The sequence below is a fragment of the Penaeus monodon genome, chromosome 2 (genome assembly GCF_015228065.2).
Source record: "Penaeus monodon isolate SGIC_2016 chromosome 2, NSTDA_Pmon_1, whole genome shotgun sequence".
Taxonomy (NCBI): Eukaryota; Metazoa; Arthropoda; class Malacostraca; order Decapoda; family Penaeidae; genus Penaeus; species Penaeus monodon.
This window is the reverse complement of record NC_051387.1, coordinates 36,018,472-36,039,454: the sequence shown is the minus strand read 5'-3', so window position 1 is coordinate 36,039,454 and position 20,983 is coordinate 36,018,472. Positions and strand designations below refer to the sequence as shown.

The 20,983-nt window shown below is 37.6% G+C and overlaps 2 protein-coding genes and 1 long non-coding RNA gene across 3 annotated transcripts; 2 read left to right on the top strand and 1 right to left on the bottom strand.

The window, feature by feature from the left end:
- Window positions 1-921: 921 nt before the first annotated feature.
- On the top strand, window positions 922-4,236 carry LOC119582710. The gene is made up of 3 exons (XR_005229661.1): window positions 922-1,034; window positions 1,220-1,294; window positions 4,145-4,236. It is a non-coding gene; the product is annotated as an uncharacterized LOC119582710 (long non-coding RNA).
- Window positions 4,237-4,264: 28 nt separating this feature from the next.
- LOC119578756 (hepatic lectin-like) lies at window positions 4,265-4,735 on the top strand. The gene is made up of 2 exons (XM_037926375.1): window positions 4,265-4,336; window positions 4,463-4,735. The coding sequence occupies exons 1-2, from the start codon at window positions 4,265-4,267 to the stop codon at window positions 4,733-4,735; spliced, it is 345 nt and encodes a 114-aa protein (XP_037782303.1).
- A 387-nt stretch (window positions 4,736-5,122) lies between these two features.
- LOC119578746 (lysosomal aspartic protease-like) lies at window positions 5,123-18,049 on the bottom strand. Its single transcript, XM_037926364.1, is given in 11 exon segments — window positions 5,123-6,264; window positions 6,417-6,545; window positions 6,742-6,859; window positions 7,564-7,686; window positions 7,909-8,108; window positions 13,048-13,166; window positions 16,539-16,662; window positions 17,012-17,025; window positions 17,028-17,045; window positions 17,640-17,649; window positions 17,906-18,049. Coding segments are annotated over 11 exon segments (1,161 nt in total). The 3' UTR covers window positions 5,123-6,102.
- Window positions 18,050-20,983: the final 2,934 nt, after the last annotated feature.

The following is a 20,983-nucleotide window of genomic DNA, read 5'->3' as shown; positions in this document are numbered from 1 at the left end:
AAAAGAAAAGAGAAGATGTACGGAAATTCTCTTCTGTGGTGTAATTTAATTTGGCCTCTGACCATTCTATGGTCGCTGTCATTTACTTTATTAATAGCACTTTTTACTATATCGCGCCTATTTGAAATTATGAAGTCAATCTCATCTTTGATGTCAGATGGTGACTTTCATGTCCACATCCGTTATAGTCTTTTTTCAAAGAATGTATTCATGATTTTGAGTGATCGAACCTCCTCAAAATCGATTAGCATTTGTCCCCTCTCATTCCTAGTGCCTATTCCGTGATTCCCCACTACGGTTTCTCCTTTCTCCTATTTTGGCATTGAAATCTCCCATTAATATTGTGAAATGGGTTTTTGCTCTCTTGCTGGCTAAATGAATATCTTCATAGAAGCTCTCTATTTCTTCGTCACTGTGGCTTGCAACTTGGAGCTTAGATATGAACAATCTTTAAATTGTATCTGTTATTTAGTTTTATTATTACTGAAGCCACTCTTTCGCTTAGACTATAGAATTTCACGATATTCTTTTCTAAACGTTTGTGAACTAAGAAACCTACCCGTAAATCCTGCTTCCTACCCTGGGGTTTACCGCTCCAGATAGAGTGCGTGTCCATCATTTAATATTTTCTCTTCTTCGATTATATACGTGTGTGTGTGTGTGTGTGTGTGTGTGTGTGTGTGTGTGTGTGTGTGTGTGTGTGTGTGTGTGTGTGTGTATGTGTATGTGTATGTGTATGTGTATGTGTATGTGTATGTGTATGTGTATGTGTATATATATGAGTATATATATATATGTGTATATATGTGTGTATATATATGTGTGTGTGTGTGTGTGTGTGTGTGTGTGTATAGTCCCACACTCCATCAATTATCAAACTATTTCTTAAATTTCCTCTGCCAGCCCTTCGTGGGAAGACAGCAAGTGTTGTTGATTTTTCCGTAAACACTTCATGATTCCTCTGTTATAAAAGGAAATGGAGAATCGCCCTGCACTCTGCCCCGCCGATGCCACAATGCGTCATACAATCCTAGGTGAGTCTGGCCACTGAGTGGTTTCGATTCTTTTCATAAATGTATTTTTATTATACATGTTCTAACTACACAGCCAGATAGATAGATGTGTAGATAAATGTAGACATAAATATATAAATATATAGACATAGATAGATAGATGGATAGATAAACATTTACGTACAAGATATTAATATTCCTTTCAGTTTTCCTTTCCCTCGGTGTTGTTGGGTCGGCTGTGGCAACATCATACGAGAAAAGTGCCAATGATTCCAAGGCTGGTAATGTTTATACTCTTTTGAATTTGATTTTATATAAACTGGTACATTTCCTTGTGCATACATTTAATGGTTAATGGTTAATGGTTAAAAGCAAGATAAATGTGCTAGACATCTAAGGTCATGTAGCACTATAGTTAATGTTAGGGAAGGGTGGTTGAGTTAGTGATTAGTTGTCTAAGCTGGGCAAAGGAGTTGGTGAGTGAAAGGGTTAGGGTCGGGTATGGTAAGGAGTTAGTTTAGATGAAGAATATGTAGCGTTTGAGGAAAGAGAATGGGTTTGTTGAAGCAAAAAGTGGGGGATTCTGTAAGGATGTCTGATGGGTTTGGGGAGGTCGGTGAAGGGGGATAGGTGGGGGGAAAGCAGAGGTACGAGTTGTTTAAAAACGTGGGCACGGCAGTAGGATGTGTGGGTTTGGAGTGTCTGGGGTGTGTATGACTTTATGAGAGTTAATGATTTACATAAGGGATTCACGTGCGTAAGGAGGGAGTGGAAGGGAGGTGGGAGGGTTAATGTGGGCGGGTTGGGGTCGGGGGGGATGGGCTGTGTTGGGAGGGGGTAGGAGGATAGGGGTTGTGGGGGGGAAAATCGTTAGGAGGAGGATGGATATCAGCAGTACTTGGAGTGTGGAAGGAGCAGGAGTTGTAAGATTGGAGGTGAGTGTCAGGTTTTCTTTAGGAAATCTTAAATATTTTCAATGGTTTCTTCTTCTGATTTGGTTCGGGAGTTTTGGGGATAAAGGATTTCTTGTGAGGGGGGGGGGGGAAGAGAGGACTGGTGTCTCAAGCATAGGAGCAAAGGAAGGTGGAGGTGATTGTGTGGTAGGGAAGAGGGGGTGGAACTTTTATTCTGTCTGTTACGGGTAGTGCGAGGAGGGAGAGGGGAAGGTGTTGGGATTGTAGTGGTGATTGAAGTATCTGTAGTAGAGATTGGAGTGTCTGGATTTAGGATGGCAAAAGGTTTGGGACTGGGGAAGGTAGGAGGTAGAAGAGGGGGGGTTAGATGTAGGAGGGGTGGGTTTAGGAGAATTGGTAAAAATATTACTGGAGTAAGGAGTAAGGGAGAAACCACGTCGACGTGCTTCTTGTCGGCTTCGGTAGTGTGAGCCAAGTTTGAATCTGAGAGTTGCTACCTCAGACTCAAATTTATAGGTGGGACAACCCTATAAAATACATTATGGGGGCCGCCACAGTTGGCACATGTGGTGATTTGCAGGGCAGTTAGATCGGGTATGGCCAGGTTGGGCACATAGTGGCTGGGGAAAACGGCAATGTTGGCGGGTGTCCTAGACACCAAAAATTTTTGGGCACTGACGGGGGAGGGGTTTGGTATGGACGAACAGGGAGGATTCTCCTCCTATGTAGCGTTAAGGGAAGGTCATGCCTAGGGAAAAGGTAATTTTGGCTATGTTAGTGGGTTTCTTTCGATGACCTCTGGGGGAATGGAGTAGCATTGTATGATATTGCATCATAGTCTGTGAGACAGGCAAGTAATTTCTCCACAATCTGCCCAATCTTGTCATAGATTGGGCAATTTGCTGGGGAGATTGGAACTTTTCCCGGGTTTGCAAGTATTGAGGGTGGATGGGGTTCTGCAAGGATGGGATTACCATATAGGTCTGTTAGTTTTTTTAATGCTATAGCTTGGTTTTCGGATGTTACTGTGACAAGACGGGAGCGGTCGGGTCGGCTACGGAAAGAGACTTTACCTACTTGTTTTTGGAGACATTGTTGGAAGAGAAGGGTGTTGTCAGAGTAGGGTGTTGTCAGAGTAGGGAGCTGTGGGAGGGATCACGAAAAATCGGTCCCATTTGGCTGTGCTGAAGAGGGTATTAAAAAATTGTTGTAGAGTTTAGGGGTAGTCGAAGGGCGGGGGCGTGACAAAGATGGAGTAGTGTTAAGGGGGGTTTAGTGTTATGGGGAGGTGGCAATAAGGCTGTAGGGTATTTAAAAAGGGAGGATGGGTGGGTTGATGTTGGAGGTTGTGGGGTAGAGGTGTTGAAGTTGAGATTGCTGGGAGAGTGGAAATGTTCCTTAAGGGTTGATTGTTGGCTACTGTTTCTAGTAGGGATTGATGAGGGGGTAGTTTTTGCAGTGTTCGGAGCCGTGGTCAAGGAGAGCCTGGGGTCAGGGAATCGGGTGGGTTTAAAATCGTTGGGGCTATTTTATAAAGGGGCAAAGCCTCATTGCCCCCAATAGTGGGGATAAGTTTTCATTTCGGCCATGGTAAGCCTGGGATTATGTTGGGGATAAAAACAGTCCACCCCCCAGGGTCCCCTTGAGGGGGAAGGGTAGATAACTAAATCAGGGAATACCGTGCCCATGGCTCCCTCAGGCCGTTTAGGACTGGCACAAAGTCAGCCTTTCATCCTTTCCAGCACGGCTCTCACACCTTAGGAGGTGGATAGCAGAAGGGTTTGGTGAAGGACAGAAACGAAAAGTGGGAAGGAAAAAAAAAAGACCATGCAAAATTAGTTGAGTCGAGGGCGAGTCCAAGGTTGGGGAGTTCCCCATCATTGGGTCCCAATCTCCCCCTCCCAAGCCCCCCCCCGGGCAACAACGGGCAAGGGATTGGGGGCATGCATTGATTAATGACTGCGAAGTTTTTACTAAACTTTCTTACTTCATAAGGTTAGAAAAATTTAAAACCCAAAATTTCCTTTTACTTCCCATGATATACTTTAGTGCCCGAGCTAATTTAATACTGCTCGCTTAGCGATAATTAGAATGGCACAGGTTCGAGTCCTTATTATGGAGGGGCCCTTGCCCTACTTGGTAAAGCTTTTTCCGGGCATTACCTGGTATTTCCTTTCGTTTTTTTTACTTCTTGGTTAATTTATTTTAAAATTTCAGTCTGCTATAGCCCCTATACTGCCATGCGGATCGCGTTTTTTTGTCGATCACCAGACAGATGGAAGCTGGTATGACATGCGAGAGTACTGTAACCTATAAATGGAGACTTTTTCAAGCTGGATGACGCTAATCTCCTTACTGATATCGTTGAGTACATACTTACCAAGGGAGCTTCTTCTTAGGTTTTTAGGGGTTTGTTTGGGAAACCCTGTAACTTTTATCCAATTTTATGTGAACATTTTGCATATATGAATTAGAACTAATCTCAGCATAGCACAGTCTATTTCAAATATTTTAAGAAACAAAAGTAAAATATAGCAAAGGGAGCAACTGCTTTGTGTAGTGGGTGTGAACAGAGACTACTGGATCGGGGGGAGTGACGAGAACCACGAGGGTCTTTGGCTGTGGACGGACGGAACTCTCATGCGGACAGGTGTTCCCTTGTGGTACCATTGCACCTCCATCTCTCAACAACCAGATGGTGGCTCCTCAGAGAACTGTGCCGTCATGCGCTGGGACTCATTTTACCATATCCATGATGTGTCTTGCTACACTTCTCGGTCTGTCATTTGTGAAAGCAGGACACATTAATCTAACAAGTTTTGGCCACAGAAAAGATATACAAATTGTTTTTTATTACAAATTTTCTTTTAATCTATTGTGCCACAAGCCGAGATCATTGGGAAAGTACACATTAACCAAATGATATCTATATACTATGTACATTCGTTTATCACGCTGCCCGTGGCCACACTGCCTTATGCATCTAACTTTTCTAATCTGTTCTGAAATCTTTTTTAGCTGTAAATTGCAAGAATAAATATTCTAAAGGGGACTTTGATTATCTAGCAATCTAAAATATTTAATATATACTGCAACTGATTTGGCTTACATTTTGTAGAGAAAGAAACATACAGAAATAAACTTGTCAAGCGGGTACATTTCTCTCACAAAAAGGAAATACTCAAATCACTTTCCTTGTTTGTGGGTAGATTTAATATTCAAAGAAACAATCACAGTAAAGCTCTGTTCAACAAAGTTAATTCAGACTTTCACTGAAATGTGTGTGTGTGTGGTTGGACCCAACAAAATTTAACATGATTACCAATAGATTCAAAGCATTTCACTAAGTGAACTTCACTACTCAAAATATTCACATTCTAATATACTTATTGCAGTTATTACCTTGTTATTTTTTACATTCTTTAAGTGAAATCAACCATCTCATTACAGATCATTTTCCTTAAACATATCTTATTCTTTCACCATGGTATTCCTCATAAGGTCTTCTGTCTTAATGAAATGTTACTATATATATATATTTACCTTTATTATTAATAGTAATGTTCAGGCACTAATGTCACTAACAGTAGGTTTCCTACTATTATACATGGATTACATAAATGTAACAAAATGCAAAATGAAATTTCCTCAATACTGGGCAAAAGAAACATTAAAGGTTAGCATTAAACTACCCATGGATCATTAATTGAATACAGTACATATCACAGTAGTTTTTAAGATGTACACTTATTTCTATATATGGTCATTGGTCAGAATATTTGTATAACGATTATGGTAACAATGAGAAAGAAACCATTTACCGCACTCATTACTTAGAAAGGAAACTAATTTCTTTTCCTGGAAAAAGTCTTCATATCTTCATCCATCCTGTCTTATATCAAGCAAATTAAAATAAGAATTACCAGTAACATTGTGGGGCTCCCATGAAAAAAAAGCTAGAATTGCCATTACCCTAAATACTGTCTTTCATATAAGAAAAAAAAATCTCTACTAAGCTGAAGTTTGAACCTTCAATTATCATTAACAGTAAAGTACTCTTTATCAACTAATATATCTTTCTGTACTAAATCAGAAGTATTTTCTTTTAAATGCCACTACATATACCATTATGGCATTTTTTCAACTTCACACATCAACATCAAACCCTTTTTCTTTTACTTGCTCTCTGCAAAACCTACACGATTGTTGCCCATGTCAAACTCTGTGTAGAAACGACCAATGAAAATGTCTCCCAGAATCCAAATGGGTCCCATTGGTGGAGGAACATCCAGGCCAATGAAGCCAGAGAGGCATGTAGTTTGTCCAAACTGACTAACCTGTAAAAATCAGAAACCAGTGTTATCATTATCAACTGCTAGGAGAATACAGAGAACAAATAAAGAATACAAAAGATGTAAATAAAAGTTTACATATAATTACACATGAATAATCAAAAGGAATTGCAGTATATACAAGAATATATACCAACCCTGAGAATGTAGTCCTTTCCTTCCAGGGTAAATGGCTTCCCAGCAAGAACAAATGAGATGGTTGGCAGGTGAGGAATCAAGTTGCAGTCCACTGACCATTCTCCACCCATAATTGGCTTAGCACCAATCTTTTTAAAAATAAATACAATTTAATGAGATTTAAAACTCGGTACAGTTTTCTTGCCATGTACTTTCAATAAATTTACCTATCTGAAACGATATGAAGCATTATCATATCCAATATGAAAAGGGCTTAGATTTTGAGAAAAAGAATCATATGAGGGGGCATCTATGATCCTCAGATTCCATAAATATACAACTAACCTTTTTGTTGATAAGACGAGCCTCTTCGGAAGGAGCAGCAATAAGGGAAGTACCAGTATCAGCAATTGCCTCACAACCACCATCACAGAATGGTACTGTTGTTCCATTCATCTTAAGCCTAGTTAAAAAAAAAAACATTTAGCCCATGAATGCACTGTTTTTCAGAATTATAAATTGGATTAATAATATTACACTTATGAACAATTCAATTCTGAGTGAAATTAGATGGTACCACACACATCATTATTCATCTACATTAAATAAGGAAACTGCAGTATACAAATATAGGCAACAATGTAACAGATGATATACCAGACAGTTGTTCTTAACCCTAATTGTATTTGCTTCCTTCAGAAATTATTTGTTTTTTCAATATGACAAATTCATGGAGACCTCAAACATTCTATATAATATATGAAGGTATAAAAAATTATGTATATCCATATATATATATATTATATATATATTATATATATATTATATATATATTATATATATATTTTATATATATATTTTATATATATATTTTATATATATATTTTATATATATATATATATATATAATATTATATATATATATATATATATATATATATATATATATATATATATATATATATATATATATATATTATATATATATATATATATATATAGATATATATATATAAAGAACTTACAATGCAGTCCATTTTTCCTAATGATCATAATATAAGAGGTTCACTTTTCCTTGCACAACTATAAACATAAATACTGTAAATTAAGTCCATGGTGGAGTATATTGGATGAGAGTTAAAAAGGACTTTTGCTGATTCAACTTACCCATCCATCTTAAATTGCCAATATCCCTGTCGATCAACAGGCACATATGTGAAGTCACCTGTATAGTAAGCTGGATCTGAGCCACCTAGAATTAATTCTCCACCTTCAGCAGCAGCAGGATCCCTGTGGATTTAATATTAGCTTTTAACAGGTTATTAAAGGCCTTACGCAGAACGTGGAAGCTCAAAATAACACTCTCTAAATCTGTTTCATGCAAAAATAATGTCATAAGAGCAAAATATAATCAAAAACTATTATCTACTGATGGTGAAATCCTTAAGATACATTGTTTTCAAGAGCAGTGATAACCTTATAATAATTACATAAAAAAAAAAAAAAGTTTACCTGTTCAGATAAAAGCTGAAAATTGGAGCAGGCACAACATTCTGATTAACCATGTTGTAGAAAACAGGTGTGACTCCATCAACAGCAATCCTATCATAGGCCATGCCAAGAATACCATCAAACTTTGCAGCAACAAAAGCCAAGCCTGGCTCACTCATGGCTTCAGCAAAAGTCTGGTCCTTTACTGACACTGAACCAACCTTTGGAAGAAAATATCATGGAAATACAGAAGGTAAACAGAACACAGGTAATCTGTTGAAAGAACCTGAAGTAACCATTTAAGTTTTAAATAACATCAAAATTATGACAAATCTAACTAGAATTAGACACTAAAGGAAAAATATGCCTATTATTTTTAACTGTGATGTTGCGCTTCGCAAGCATCACTTGTTTATGGGTTTTGCAAATGATAGCAGAGCATGATTGGTGGTAAGGGGAAGCATGGACAAGGCATGGACAAGGTTTGATGGTTACAAAAAAGAAAAAGAAGACACTATGGAAAAGTACATTTTGGAATTTGTCAAGAGAAGTGCAGTTTTTGGCAAGTACAAAGTGAGTATTCCAAAGTGTATTTTAGCATTCAAGCTATTAGACAATGCAGGGGTAGAAGTTAAAAGACAAACAAATAGCACTGACAGCAGTATCCTTCAGTGATCCAGATAGGATGTTTGATTCCATACAGCAAGCCCTTAAGAAGTTTTTTGGAAGTCAAGAAGTACTGTCATTTAGGTGCAGTGCCAGGGAGTAGTGGGAGTGAAACTCCTTCAGTGGGTGTAAAATCTGAGCAAGTATTTAACAATGAGAAGGTGAATGTTGTTACATGGGGAAGAGGACGTGGCAGATTTTGAGGCAGAGGAAGAGGAAATGTAACAAATAGAACAGTGAAAAATGAACAAAGAAATTCTGTTGACAAATAAGGAAATATAAGAAAATGCTTATCTGTGGATCAGAGTACCATCTGACTCCCTTATGTCCAAAAAATATGTATATGAATAGTGCAAGTGAGGAAGAGTCATATACTGTTGTTGACAGTCCTGGAATAAACTATACTATCCTGGACACAGCATGTAGTTCTAGTGTGTGTGGTATTGAATGGTTGAAATCATACATACAAACTTTATCAGAAGAGAAATTGAGAATAGAAGAGAGGGAAAGTGAGACTACATTTAAATTTGGTGACAGTAATGTGTTTAAGTCAATAAAGAAGGTGAAATTTCCAGTGAATATTATAGGTGACAGAGCAAAAATAACTGCCGATGTTGTGAATTGTTCTATTCCACTTCTGTTCAACAAGAAATCAATGAAGAGAGCACAAATGAAACTGGACTTGGAAAATGGTACTGCACTGATACATGGAAAAGAGGTGAAAATGAGGTGCATTTCTTCAGGAAACTATTGCCTTCCACTATGGGATGAAAAGGAAGCTTGGAAGAAAACCCAAGAAATAATGTTAGCTTTAGGACTTGGTGACAAAGAAAAGTAAAAGACTGAAAAATTGCACCAACAGTTTGGTCATCCCACATCCAAGAGATTAATTCAGCTATTGAAGGATGCAGGTATTGATGATGAACTGTGCTTCATTTATGCTGATGAGGTGTCAGATAGCTGTGAGATATGAATCAAATAGAAAAACGACTCCATCAAGGCCAATTATGAATGTAAATATGGCAAAGGAGTTTAATGAAGTGGTGGCAATAGACCTAAAAGAATACAAGAAAGAAGAGATTTATTTCCTACATATGATAAATATGGCAACAAGGTTCTTAAAACCATTATGGAAACATGGTTGGGAACTGGTTTAGGAGCCCCTGTGAAATCTTGGGTGACAATGGTGAAGAGTTTGCCAACAATACATTCCTGGAAATGTGTGAGAACATGAATATTCAAGTGATGCATACTGCAGCATATTCTCCCTTCGGTAATGGCCTTTGTGAACATAATCATGCAATTATAGATGAAATGGTGGTAAAAATTATGCAGAGCAGCCAAAATTCTTTAAAATTGGCTTTAGCATGGGCAGTCAGTGCTAAAAATTGTCTCCAGATTATAGGGGGTTTTAGCCCTTATCAGCTTGTATATGGACGAAATCCCAAACTGCAATGTATCATGAGTGATGAACTCCCAGCACTGGAAGGTACAACATCTAGTGAAATGGTTGCAAAACACATCAATGCTAGCCATTCAGCAAGAAAAGCCTTTATTGATGCTGAAACTTCTGAGAGAATACATGTTCTGAGAAACAAAGTAAGAACCACTGGTAGTACTTAAAAGTGGCAATCAAGTCTGTTTTAAGAGAAAAGAGCTAAAGGAATGGAAAGGACCAGCCAGTCATTGGTCAGGATGGAAAAAACAGTGATTTTGAAATATGACTCCAATATTGTAAAAGCCTATGAAACACCATGTTCAAGAAGTTCCATACAGTTTTGATAGAAATACTGAAGGCAGAAATACACTTCTTTATATGGTAAGGCAGAAAAGAAAAATGGAAGAAAAGGCTATGAGTGAGAAGAAAGAGACAGAAGCAGTAAAAAAATCAGTGGGAAATAATGTAGAAAATGAAAATTGTAGTAAAACAAAAGAAGAGGACAGTGTAATTGTTAAGAATATTCCAAGGACTGGACAAAGGGTGAAGTTCTTACCAAAAGAGTCAAATGAATGGCAGACAGTAATAATACATAGTTGTGCTGGAAAATCTACAGGAAAATGTAATAGTTGGAGGAATATTAGGCATCAAGATTGGAAGAGGATGAAGTGCAGAAACAGCAAAACTGTCATGGCTTGCGAAAATATGAAAAATCAGAAACTTGAAAAAGCAAAACAAGAAGAACTGACAAGTTGGAAAAGGTTTGGTGTATATGAGGAAGTTCCAAATGTGGGCCAAATGGCATTGTCAGTACGATGGGTAGTGATAGAAAAAGAAAATTGTGATAACAAAAAGAAAATAAAAAAGCACAGCTGGTTGCCAGAGGCTTTGAGAAAAAGGAGAATATTTAGTCAGATTCGCCTACGGTTAGCAAGGAAATGTTGAGGACTTTTGTTTTGCTATTCTGTCTTCAAAAAAGTGGGCAATTGACATTAAGGCTACATTCCTACATAGTTTGAGCGTGAAGTGTATCATATTCCCCTTATTGAAGCAGGTTGTGAGATAACTTGTTATGGAAATTGGAAAAATGTGTAAATGGTCTTAATGATGCAGCTAGGAAGTGGTTCCTGTTGAAGAGGGGATATAATGAGGTAAAAACTGACCCTGCTGCATTCTATTGGTATTATGAAGGAGAATTATGTGGCATGTTTCCAATGCATGTAGAGGATTTATTGTGGGGAGAGGGAGGAATAGAAAGATTTGAAAATGTGGTCATTATCGAAATCAGAAATAATTTTCGGGTGAGAGAGCAAAGTAATACTAATTTCAGATAAAATGGATTATATATTGTGCAGATCATGGCATCACTTTGCACCAAAAAGAGTACTGTAAATCTTTAGAATCTAAATGTAAGTGCTGTGAGGGGACTAAACCAAAATATGGAGTGTAATATAGAAGTTTTAAAAGGAGAGTTTTAGGAGTCTAGTTATCCAACTAAGATGGTTATGTACTAATTCAAGCCCTGACTTAACATATGATGGATTGGAATTTAGCTGTAAAGTAAACAGTCCCAAAGCAAAAGATCTGATTGAGGCAAATAAGTGTCTAAGGAAAGCTTGTACTTTTGAGAGCTCAATGTACTTTCCAGGACTTGGTGACATTTTTAAGTACAAGTTGGTTGTATGCTGTGATGCTTCCTATGCTAATCTCCCTGATGGATTTAGTGCTGGGGGCTTTGTGATTTTTCTTGTGGGTGAAAATGGAAAAAGTTGTCCTTTATACTGGGAGGCAAAGAAAATAAGAAGAGTTGTGAAAAGCACTCTTGCTGCAGAAACACTAGCAGCTGCTGAAGCAGTGGATATGGCCTATTATCTCAAAAATATATTATCTCAAATATTATATGATAAAGAAAAAAAAAAAAACTGTGGAACTCTATGTAGATAACCATTCACTTTATGATAATGTATACTCAGTGAAAAATGTTTCAGAAAAGAGATTGAGAATTGACATAGTTATTCTCAGAGAGATGGTTCAGTGTGGAGAGTTGAAGATATTTTGGGTGGATTCTAAAGCACAGTTAGCTAGTGTACTGACAAAAAAAAAAGGAATAAACCCTATGAAAATAGCTAAAGTCTTTGAAAGTGGATCTTAACAATGATAAAGTGGATCCAAGTAGTTTTGATTTTGAAAGAAAAAAATACGTTTATGCTTTTGCATCCATATAAGGTAACTTTGAAAGCATTTATTTTGTTTAAAAGAGAGGGAGTATGTTCATTATGTTTAATAGTTATGTTGCGCTTCACGAGCGTCACTTGTTTACGGGTTTTGTTTTGGTTAGTGTGGAGAGGGACTGGGGCTGAATGTATACAAATGTATGGCCTAGCGTTATGATTTACCTTACCATATTGATCCATAAGTTCAATAAAATATACATATATGCTATATAGCAAATAAACAACACAGGATAACAAGACTTCTCCCTTCTACCTTCTCCCTTCTCCCAATGCAGCATGGAACACTGAAAGGCATTTTATTTGCTGCTGTACTTTTTTCTCCACTCATAAATAAGAGGTAATTGCAATACTGTTTTCTCTTTTGATGGTCAATTGTGCAAAATGGATACTGAATATAACAGGAATATGTACATTTTCTGGCATGTAAAATCAAGTTCCTGAATTACCAAGTTTGTCCAACTGAACCATTAAAAACTAGGCAATAATTGCTAATTGGGTAGACATTTAATTCTATAGGAATACTCAATTATAATGATACTGGTTAAGGAAGAAGTTCCAGTAGTATAAGTATAAAGAGAAAACACTGACATAAAACAATTTAACTTAAATGATCTTGAGTAAAAACTGAGTAAATTAATATAAATAAGAAAAAAAAAAAAAAATTATCTATCCTTTCACATAAAAAAACAAACAAATACTAATCAATTGTGATACAATATAGTTATATAATTACCCTCTTCATACAAACCATACAGCTCTTGATTCACCTCCTATATACCACTGAAATATATAAGCCTAAAAAAAAAAAGAAAAACACCTTACCGATACAGTGTCTGTAGAAAGATAACCTGACAACGAGCCTGACCCATACTGGATGTCAAACTTTGTGCCATTCTTCTTGTATGTGGAGGACTTGGTCGCATCGTACTTGTTGTGGATCACTGTAAAGACATATTCAAAATATAGATGATCTTTAGGACAAAATGATGCCTTCTACGTTCACATTAACAAACTTGATTTTACCTAAAAATACTAGATAGAATGTGAGAGAGCAAGAGAGAGAGAATGTGAGAGTGCGAGAGAGAGAGAGAGAATGTAGAGAGAGAGAGAAGTGAGAGAGAGAGGAATTGAGAGAGAGAGGAAGAGAGAGAGAGAGAGAGAGAAGTGTGAGAGAGAGAGTGGAGAGAGAGATAGAGAGAGAAGAGAGAAGGAGAGAGAAGGAGAGAGGAAGTGGAGAGAGGAGAGAGAAGTGAGAGAGAGAGGAATTGAAGAGAGAATGTGGAGAGAGAGAGAGAATGTGAGAGAGAGAGAGTGAGAGGAGAGAGAGAGAGGAATGTGGGGAAGGAGAGGAGAGAGAGAATGTGAGAGAGAGAGAGAGAAGTAGAGAGAGAGAGAATGGAGAGGAGAGAGAGAGAATGTAGAGAGAGAGAGAGAAGAGAATGTGGAGAGAGAGAGAGAGAGAGAATGTGGAGGAGAGAGGAAGAGAGAGAATGTGAGAGAGAGAGAATGTGAGAGAGAGAAGTAAGAGAGAGAATGTGAGAGAGAGAGGAGAGAGAATGTGAGAGAGGAGAGAGAGAATGTGAGAGAGAGAGAATGTGAGAGAGAGAGAATGGGGAGAGAGAGAATTTTGGAAGAGAGAGAGTGAGAGAGAGAGATGGAGAGAGAGAGAAAAGAATTGTGTGAGAGAGAGAGGGGAGAGAGAGAATGTGAGAGAGAGAGAGAGGAGAGAGAGAGAAGAATGTGTGTGAGAGAGAGAAGAGAGAGAGAGAAGTGAGAGAGAGAGAAGGAGGAGAGAGAATGTGAGAGAATATGAGAGAGAATATGAGAAAGAATGTGAGAGAGAGGAATGTGAGAGAAAGAGAGAGAATGTGAGAGAAGAGAATGTGAGAGAGAATGTGAATTGAGAGAGAGAGAATGTGAGAGAGAAAAATGTGAAGAGAGAGAATGTGAGAGAGAGAGAGTGAGAGAGAGAGAGAATGTGAGAGAGAGAGAATGTGAGAGAGAGAGAATGTGAGAGAGAGAGAATGTGAGAGAGAGAGAATGTGAGAGAGAGAGAATGTGAGAGAGAGAGAAGTGAGAGAGAGATGTGAGAGAGAGAGAAGAGAGAGAATGTGAGAGAGAGAGAATGTAGAGAGAGAGAGAGAGAGAATGTGAGAGAGAGAGAATGTGAGAGAGAGAGAATGTGAGAGAGAGAATGTGAGAGAGAGAGAATGTGAGAGAGAGAGAATGTGAGAGAGAGAGAATGTGGGAGAGAGAAAAGAGGAATGTGGGGAGAGGGGAAAAGAGAATGGGATGAGAAGTGAGAGAGAGAGAATGTGAGAGAGAGAGAATGTGAGAGAGAGAGAATGTGAGAGAGAGAGAATGTGAGAGAGAGAGAATGTGAGAGAGAGAGAATGTGAGAGAGAGAGAGAATGTGAGAGAGAGAGAATGGAGAGAGAGAATGTGAGAGAGAGAGGAATGTGAGAGAGAGAGAAGTGGAAGAGAGATGTGAGAGAGAGAATGTGAGAGAGAGAATGTGAGAGAGAGAATGTGAGAGAGAGAATGTGAGAGAGAGAGAGAGTGAGAGAGAGAGAGAGAGAATGTGAGAGAGAGAGAGAGAATGTGAGAGAGAGAGAGAGAATGTGAGAGGGAGAGAGAGAGAATGTGAGAGGGGGAGAGAGAGAGAATGTGAGAGGGGGAGAGAGAGAGAATGTGAGAGGGGGAGAGAGAGAGAGAGAGAATGTGAAGAGAATGTGAGAGAGAGAGAGAGAGAGAATGTGAGAGGAGAAATGTGAGAGAAGAGAAGAGAGAGAGAGAAGAGAGATGTGAGAGAGAGAGAGAGAGAGAGTATTGAGAGAGAGAGTATGTGAAGAGAGAGATAATGTGAGAAGAGAGAGAGAATTTATTTAGAGAGGGAGATTTTGTGAAAAGAGAGAGAGAGAGAGAGTCTTAGAGAGAGAGAGAGTATTGAAGAAGAGTAGTGAGAATGCATTCCCGGAATGCAGTCCTCCCAGCCTACAGAAAACCTAACATTGCTGGATAAATATTGACACTGACTTCTGGTATGTCTTTGTGGTTCACCTTATATACTTAAATTTTAAACAATTGTCTAAAAAGCAGAATACAAGTATAAAAAGCACAAGTACAACTTTATAATGCTACTCAGGACTTGGAGACAAACCTATTTTTTGCAGGAAATGAGTCACTCTGTACTACTACTGAGTCAACAAACATCCTTCACTTTTCAGACGAATCAAATATTTCCAAAATAACTTTAATACTGAGAACAAACAAGAAAAGATAACAAGCTACTCATGCTGCAAATTGAACGAACCAAAACTGGAAGCTGTTCATCCACAAAATCTCAACTAAATCATGGGCAATTTTTTTTGTTTCACACAGCCATCCAACCTTGCAATATTCTTTCTTTGTTTTAATTATTCATTGTAACATGTATGAGTCTTGCTCTTCTCCATTGCAAATGATACAAGTGAAAGCATTGGTAATTGTTTACAAAGTGACCTCACCCCTCCAAGTCCCTATTACTCCAGCAATAACATTGCCATATGGACCAAAAACTTTGCAAACCTAAGCTACCTACCTAACCACCAACCTTATCACTGTATTTTCCTATCAAGGTTACCAACTCCCAACTGAGTGTCTTGGACTTTTTCTCCAATCAGAATTTGTTGCAACATATTTTTTTCTTGAGTTTATGATGTTATTCTTCATCTGTGCAGAGTATTTTATGTATCAGTGAATGCAGTATTTTTCTTCCTTCTTGATACTGTTATTAGAATCCTCCGTAAATTTGATATCTCAGCACTACATTTGCACAACTTATTACCAGCTTGCAAAGGAAATACCATGGATGGTGCTTTATTTTCTGTTGTTCTATCATTTACATGCAAAGTTTGCCTTGTACAATATGACTGAGTGAAACTATAATAAATCAAGTAAGGACTATAATACAATTCAGATTTACCCGAGTGAAATCTGAACCAATGAATCAGTGCCTTGCCAAGCCATACAAGTGTATTAGCCTGCTAACCTAAATCCAAGTTTCTACAAGCAAACACCAATAGGAAAATCACATATTATACCCCGTCTAAAAGAATAATTTCATAATATAAAAACATATACAGGATAAGTTTTGAAGCTTCCACACAATCAGCATCTCAATAATATTAATGTAATTCCTACATACTCCCTTGACTATCAAATGAATTTTCTGTTTCTGCAACCTAGAACTACTTCTGACAATCTAGATCAAAAGACTAAATCCTGTATTTTTTTAACAATGATTAACAATAAAAAAAATATACAATACTTACAAAAAGCAATATTCGTAAAGTGGCACTGCTTAGAAGGAACCCATAGGTTGGAGGATCCAGTGTCAAAAACCACTCTGAAGGACTGTGGGGGCGTACCAATGGTAATGGGTCCATAGTACTGGGCCTGGAAGCATAATAAGAGACATCAAGTTCCATAATGATTCACCAAGTACCAAACACAAGCCTAATAACCACTAAGATTAGAATGAAAATTAGTAACAAGCTCTGGTTATCTGTATCATTACAGCAGAATACACTATTTAGTATTACTCAATTTACATAATTTCTGGATAGAATGTACATCAATTTCAGGTTTTTACTATTTCTTATTAAAATATATGTAAGCATTATTAGTCTTTATTGTGTTAAGAAAATAAAAACTTTGCAAAAATTTAAAAACATGAAAGTCTTACCATCCTTCATCTCCTTATATAAATTAAGTGTTCTTTCTAAGGCAGCAATTCAGAACTTACATCCATATAATTGGAAGTGGCTCTGGCATGGGTCCTTTATTGCCCCATTTGCGATGAACACCTTAACTGCCGTGTCACCTCTTGCAAGAACGTCGAGCAACTTGAATTTTGTGATTATCACCTTTGTAAGTTTGAATTAAAGACATTAACGACGCTGGACTCAATATCTTGTTCTCACCTAGACTAGTTCTTAATCTGACAGTGATTTACAAGGGATGTCAAGAAAAGCCTTAATTATACCAGATATTCGAGGTGGATGTTTGTTGAGATTCTATATTTTGCAATGTATGTAATTTTTAATTTATCCAAAACAGAACATATTTTCACTCCAGCCATTAAGTGCTAACATAAACCAAATGTACCCATAATAAAAATATGGGTATTGCCTCCTTTATTTTTTGGCAATAATATTTGCATTTGAGATTTATAAACTTCTTAATAAATATACATGTTGGACATTTGTTTGCGATTCCTGTGGAACAAAGCACTAGGCCACAGCATTTAAATGAGTAAAATTTGTAGTTTCCTTTGTAAGCTAACGTTAAAAGATTACAGTATTAAATATGACAGCAAGGGCTTGCGGAGGGAAAAGGTGATCAAGAATGGGGTCCAGAGCAAAGATCCCAACTAGAGAATAACTGCAATGGTGGGCGAGGGTCAGAGTTGAAAAGATTCCAATTTAGGAAGGGTTTTGGTCTTTATAGTAGTCTGTTGTGTTTAGGATCTTCGGTTAATCTTATAGTATGGCTGCACTTGCAAGGACAAACTCAAAATTCTATTCTTTGTAGAGGACAAAAGATTTGTAGTAGTTGGCACGAGAAATCTCCAGATACAAATGTTTAGTGCCACAAAACAAAGGAAAAATATTGCGGAAAGCACAAGCTCACAGCTTACGTCCACTCGGCAGTTAAGTTTCATAACTTCTATCGTGTCATGCATACCCACGGTGGAAAGCCAATGTTTCCGGGGGGGTGTTGGGAGGTAGAGCCCAAGGAAACCTTCCACTCGTGGCAATGCCCAAAGGGATTGCACTGTCATGGCAACTTGGATTATTTAATTAATTTTGGACACGGAGAGTTGGGGCCAAGTCTCTAACGAGTGTTGGTTCCTATAGTGTAAAGAAATTAATGTATCTTAGTTTTGCACAACTATCCCCCCAGCCAGGGGAATGAGTGAACATATTATGTATGTATTTACAAATATTATTAGGTTTTTATGTGTGGTGCACTTTTTTATCAACTGCAAAGGAAATGCCCAGCTGAAAAAAGCATCTTAAATTTTTTTTTATGTCCATTAAACATGCAAATTTTCTGTGAGGCGAATACCTGCAATACCATACATTTAATTAGGTAATGGAAGTATGTCTGCTGAATTACATTAATAATAAAACAAGGATATTAATTCGCTGAAGCATATCATTATCATCAGATTCATTGGAGGGACAAAAAAGTACATTCATCTGTTTGTTTTTGTTTTTATAAACATAGGAAAAAATAATCAACTCCTGGACGAGATCTTACAGGATATTTAATCAATACTCACCACTACAGTCTCATTTTAAAAATCTGAAGCCAAGTGTTATATACAATAAAACAATGGGATAATCATCAATTTCCAGCATCGGGGCATTCACACTTCCAGTCCAAAGCCACAAATGACAGCAAGCCCCCCGGACAAAGTCTCCACTGACAACCCCGACAACAAAGCCCCGGCGCCTCTCCCACACCTACCTAGCAGCTCGTCGGCACGGCCAGAGCCACAAGGGCCAGGAGGAGCAGACCTTCACGCGTCGCCCTTCAGAAGTGCGTGATCGCCGTCCGGAAGTGAAGCCGGGAGTGAGTGAGAGCAAGAGAGCGAGTGCTGCGTGTGGCTTCGCTGCGTCGCCCCCCCGTCGCCGCCACCGTCCAGGGACCGGTGCCACTCAGCGAGCACTGAACTCACGGGGCCTGAGATACTGTTGCTAGAGGTTTTTTTGTGTGGGTCGAACAAGGGTGATGTGGGTATGGGTTTTCAATATGCATGGTGCATAGTGACGACGAATATTGGGAGTTTCTTTCACCGTCGCGTGTGATGAAGATGGGTGAAACGGGAATATATCGCCACTACGCACCTGTGTAATTAGTGGAAATAGTACGTCATCAAACACTTTGGCTATCAAGTTCCGGAGGGTTAAGTACGAATGGTGAATCATTTCCTAAACTGCACATAGGCAAAAAGGTCAAGACATAAACCACCTAAGCACGAGACAAGCAACGGGAAACGGTATCATTTTTTTCAAATGATGGGGTAATGGTCCCCCCCCTTCCCTTATATATATTTTTAGTAATAACATGAAATAATTATACCATTTTTTTTATTTCAGTTTCACTTTAATCAGTAAATCCCACATATGAAGCTAGACCACACATCGAGACATTTTTCTTTCTAACAGCCCAGTTACCCTTCAAGTCTCCTTGCAAGTCACAGTAAGAAAAGAATCCAAACGCCAATGTCACGTCTCACGACAATTCATATCACTTTTCTTTGACTGAAAAATGTAGTTTGCGTTTGCTTTTTTGCAGACATTCATATATCAAAACATAACTCTCTCTCTCTTCCCTCTCTCTCTCTCCTCTCTCTCTCCTCTCTCTCTCTCTCTTCTCCTCTCTCCTCTATCTTCTCTCTCTCTCTCTCTCTCTCTCTCTCTCTCTCTCCCTTTCAGCAGGTAATATTAGTTGTGGCGCCATGACCACAGGATTTACCTATCTATAGTTAGGATTAGCATCATGTTTGTTATAATATCAGAGGGCGTCATTGTGGGGGTTAGGCGGGGGGGGGGCAATGCACCCCAAGACGATTGTCCCCTCAAGCGTCTCTATGTCTATATATATATATATATATATATATATATATATATATATATATATATATATATATATAATCCTTACACCAGCTTCCCTTCGCATAGATCGACTGAATCCTCCGACTGACCTGACCTTTCGTTTACGTTCGTCTTGGGAAAACTCTTCCTCCGATATTTACCACCGAGTTTACCCTCTCCTCCTTCTCCTCTCTCTTCTTCTCTCTCCTCCTCTCTCCGCTCTACCCTATCTAGATTTTCCTCTCTTTAGTCTTCTCTCTCTCATCCAAATTCTCTCTCTCATCTCTCTCTTTGCTCTCTCTTCTCTCTCTTTCTCTCTCTCTCTCTCTCTCTCTCTATACTCTGCTCTCTCTCTCTCTCTCTATCTCTTATATCTTCTTCCTTTCCTCTTCAGACCTGATTATTTGGAATCAAGGAGGATTTTCCGAAAAGTCGTCTCATTTTCAATTAATAGTTTTGTGCATTTCTGGTGTTTTACTTACCATGTGGTTGTATAATATTAAATATATAAATATATATTTATGAATATATATATTATATATATATATTAGATATATATATATATATATATACACAAACACATACACACACCACACACACAACACACACAACACCACACAACATATATATATACGTATATATATATTATATAATATATATAATATATATATATATGTGTGTGTGTGTGTGTGTGTTTGTGCGGTGTGTGTTTGTGTTGTTGTGTGGTGGTAGCGTTACCCCCACTCTTGCTATTTTGCGTGTTTGTCCGAACATCGCCTTTCGTCATTGTTGTGTGTATATATATATATATAATTTATTATATATTATTATATTAAGATATCTATATATATATTATATATATATATTATATATATATATATAATAGTGTATATATATATATATATTATATATATATATTATATATATATACTTTATTATATATATATGTGTGTTATACTATATTTATATATAGATATATATTATATTTAATAATTATTATATACATATAATATACATATACATATTATATATATATAGATTATATATATATTTTTTAAATAATATATTTATATATATATGTTGTCGCTGTGTCCTTTGTTTTTCGGTTCTGG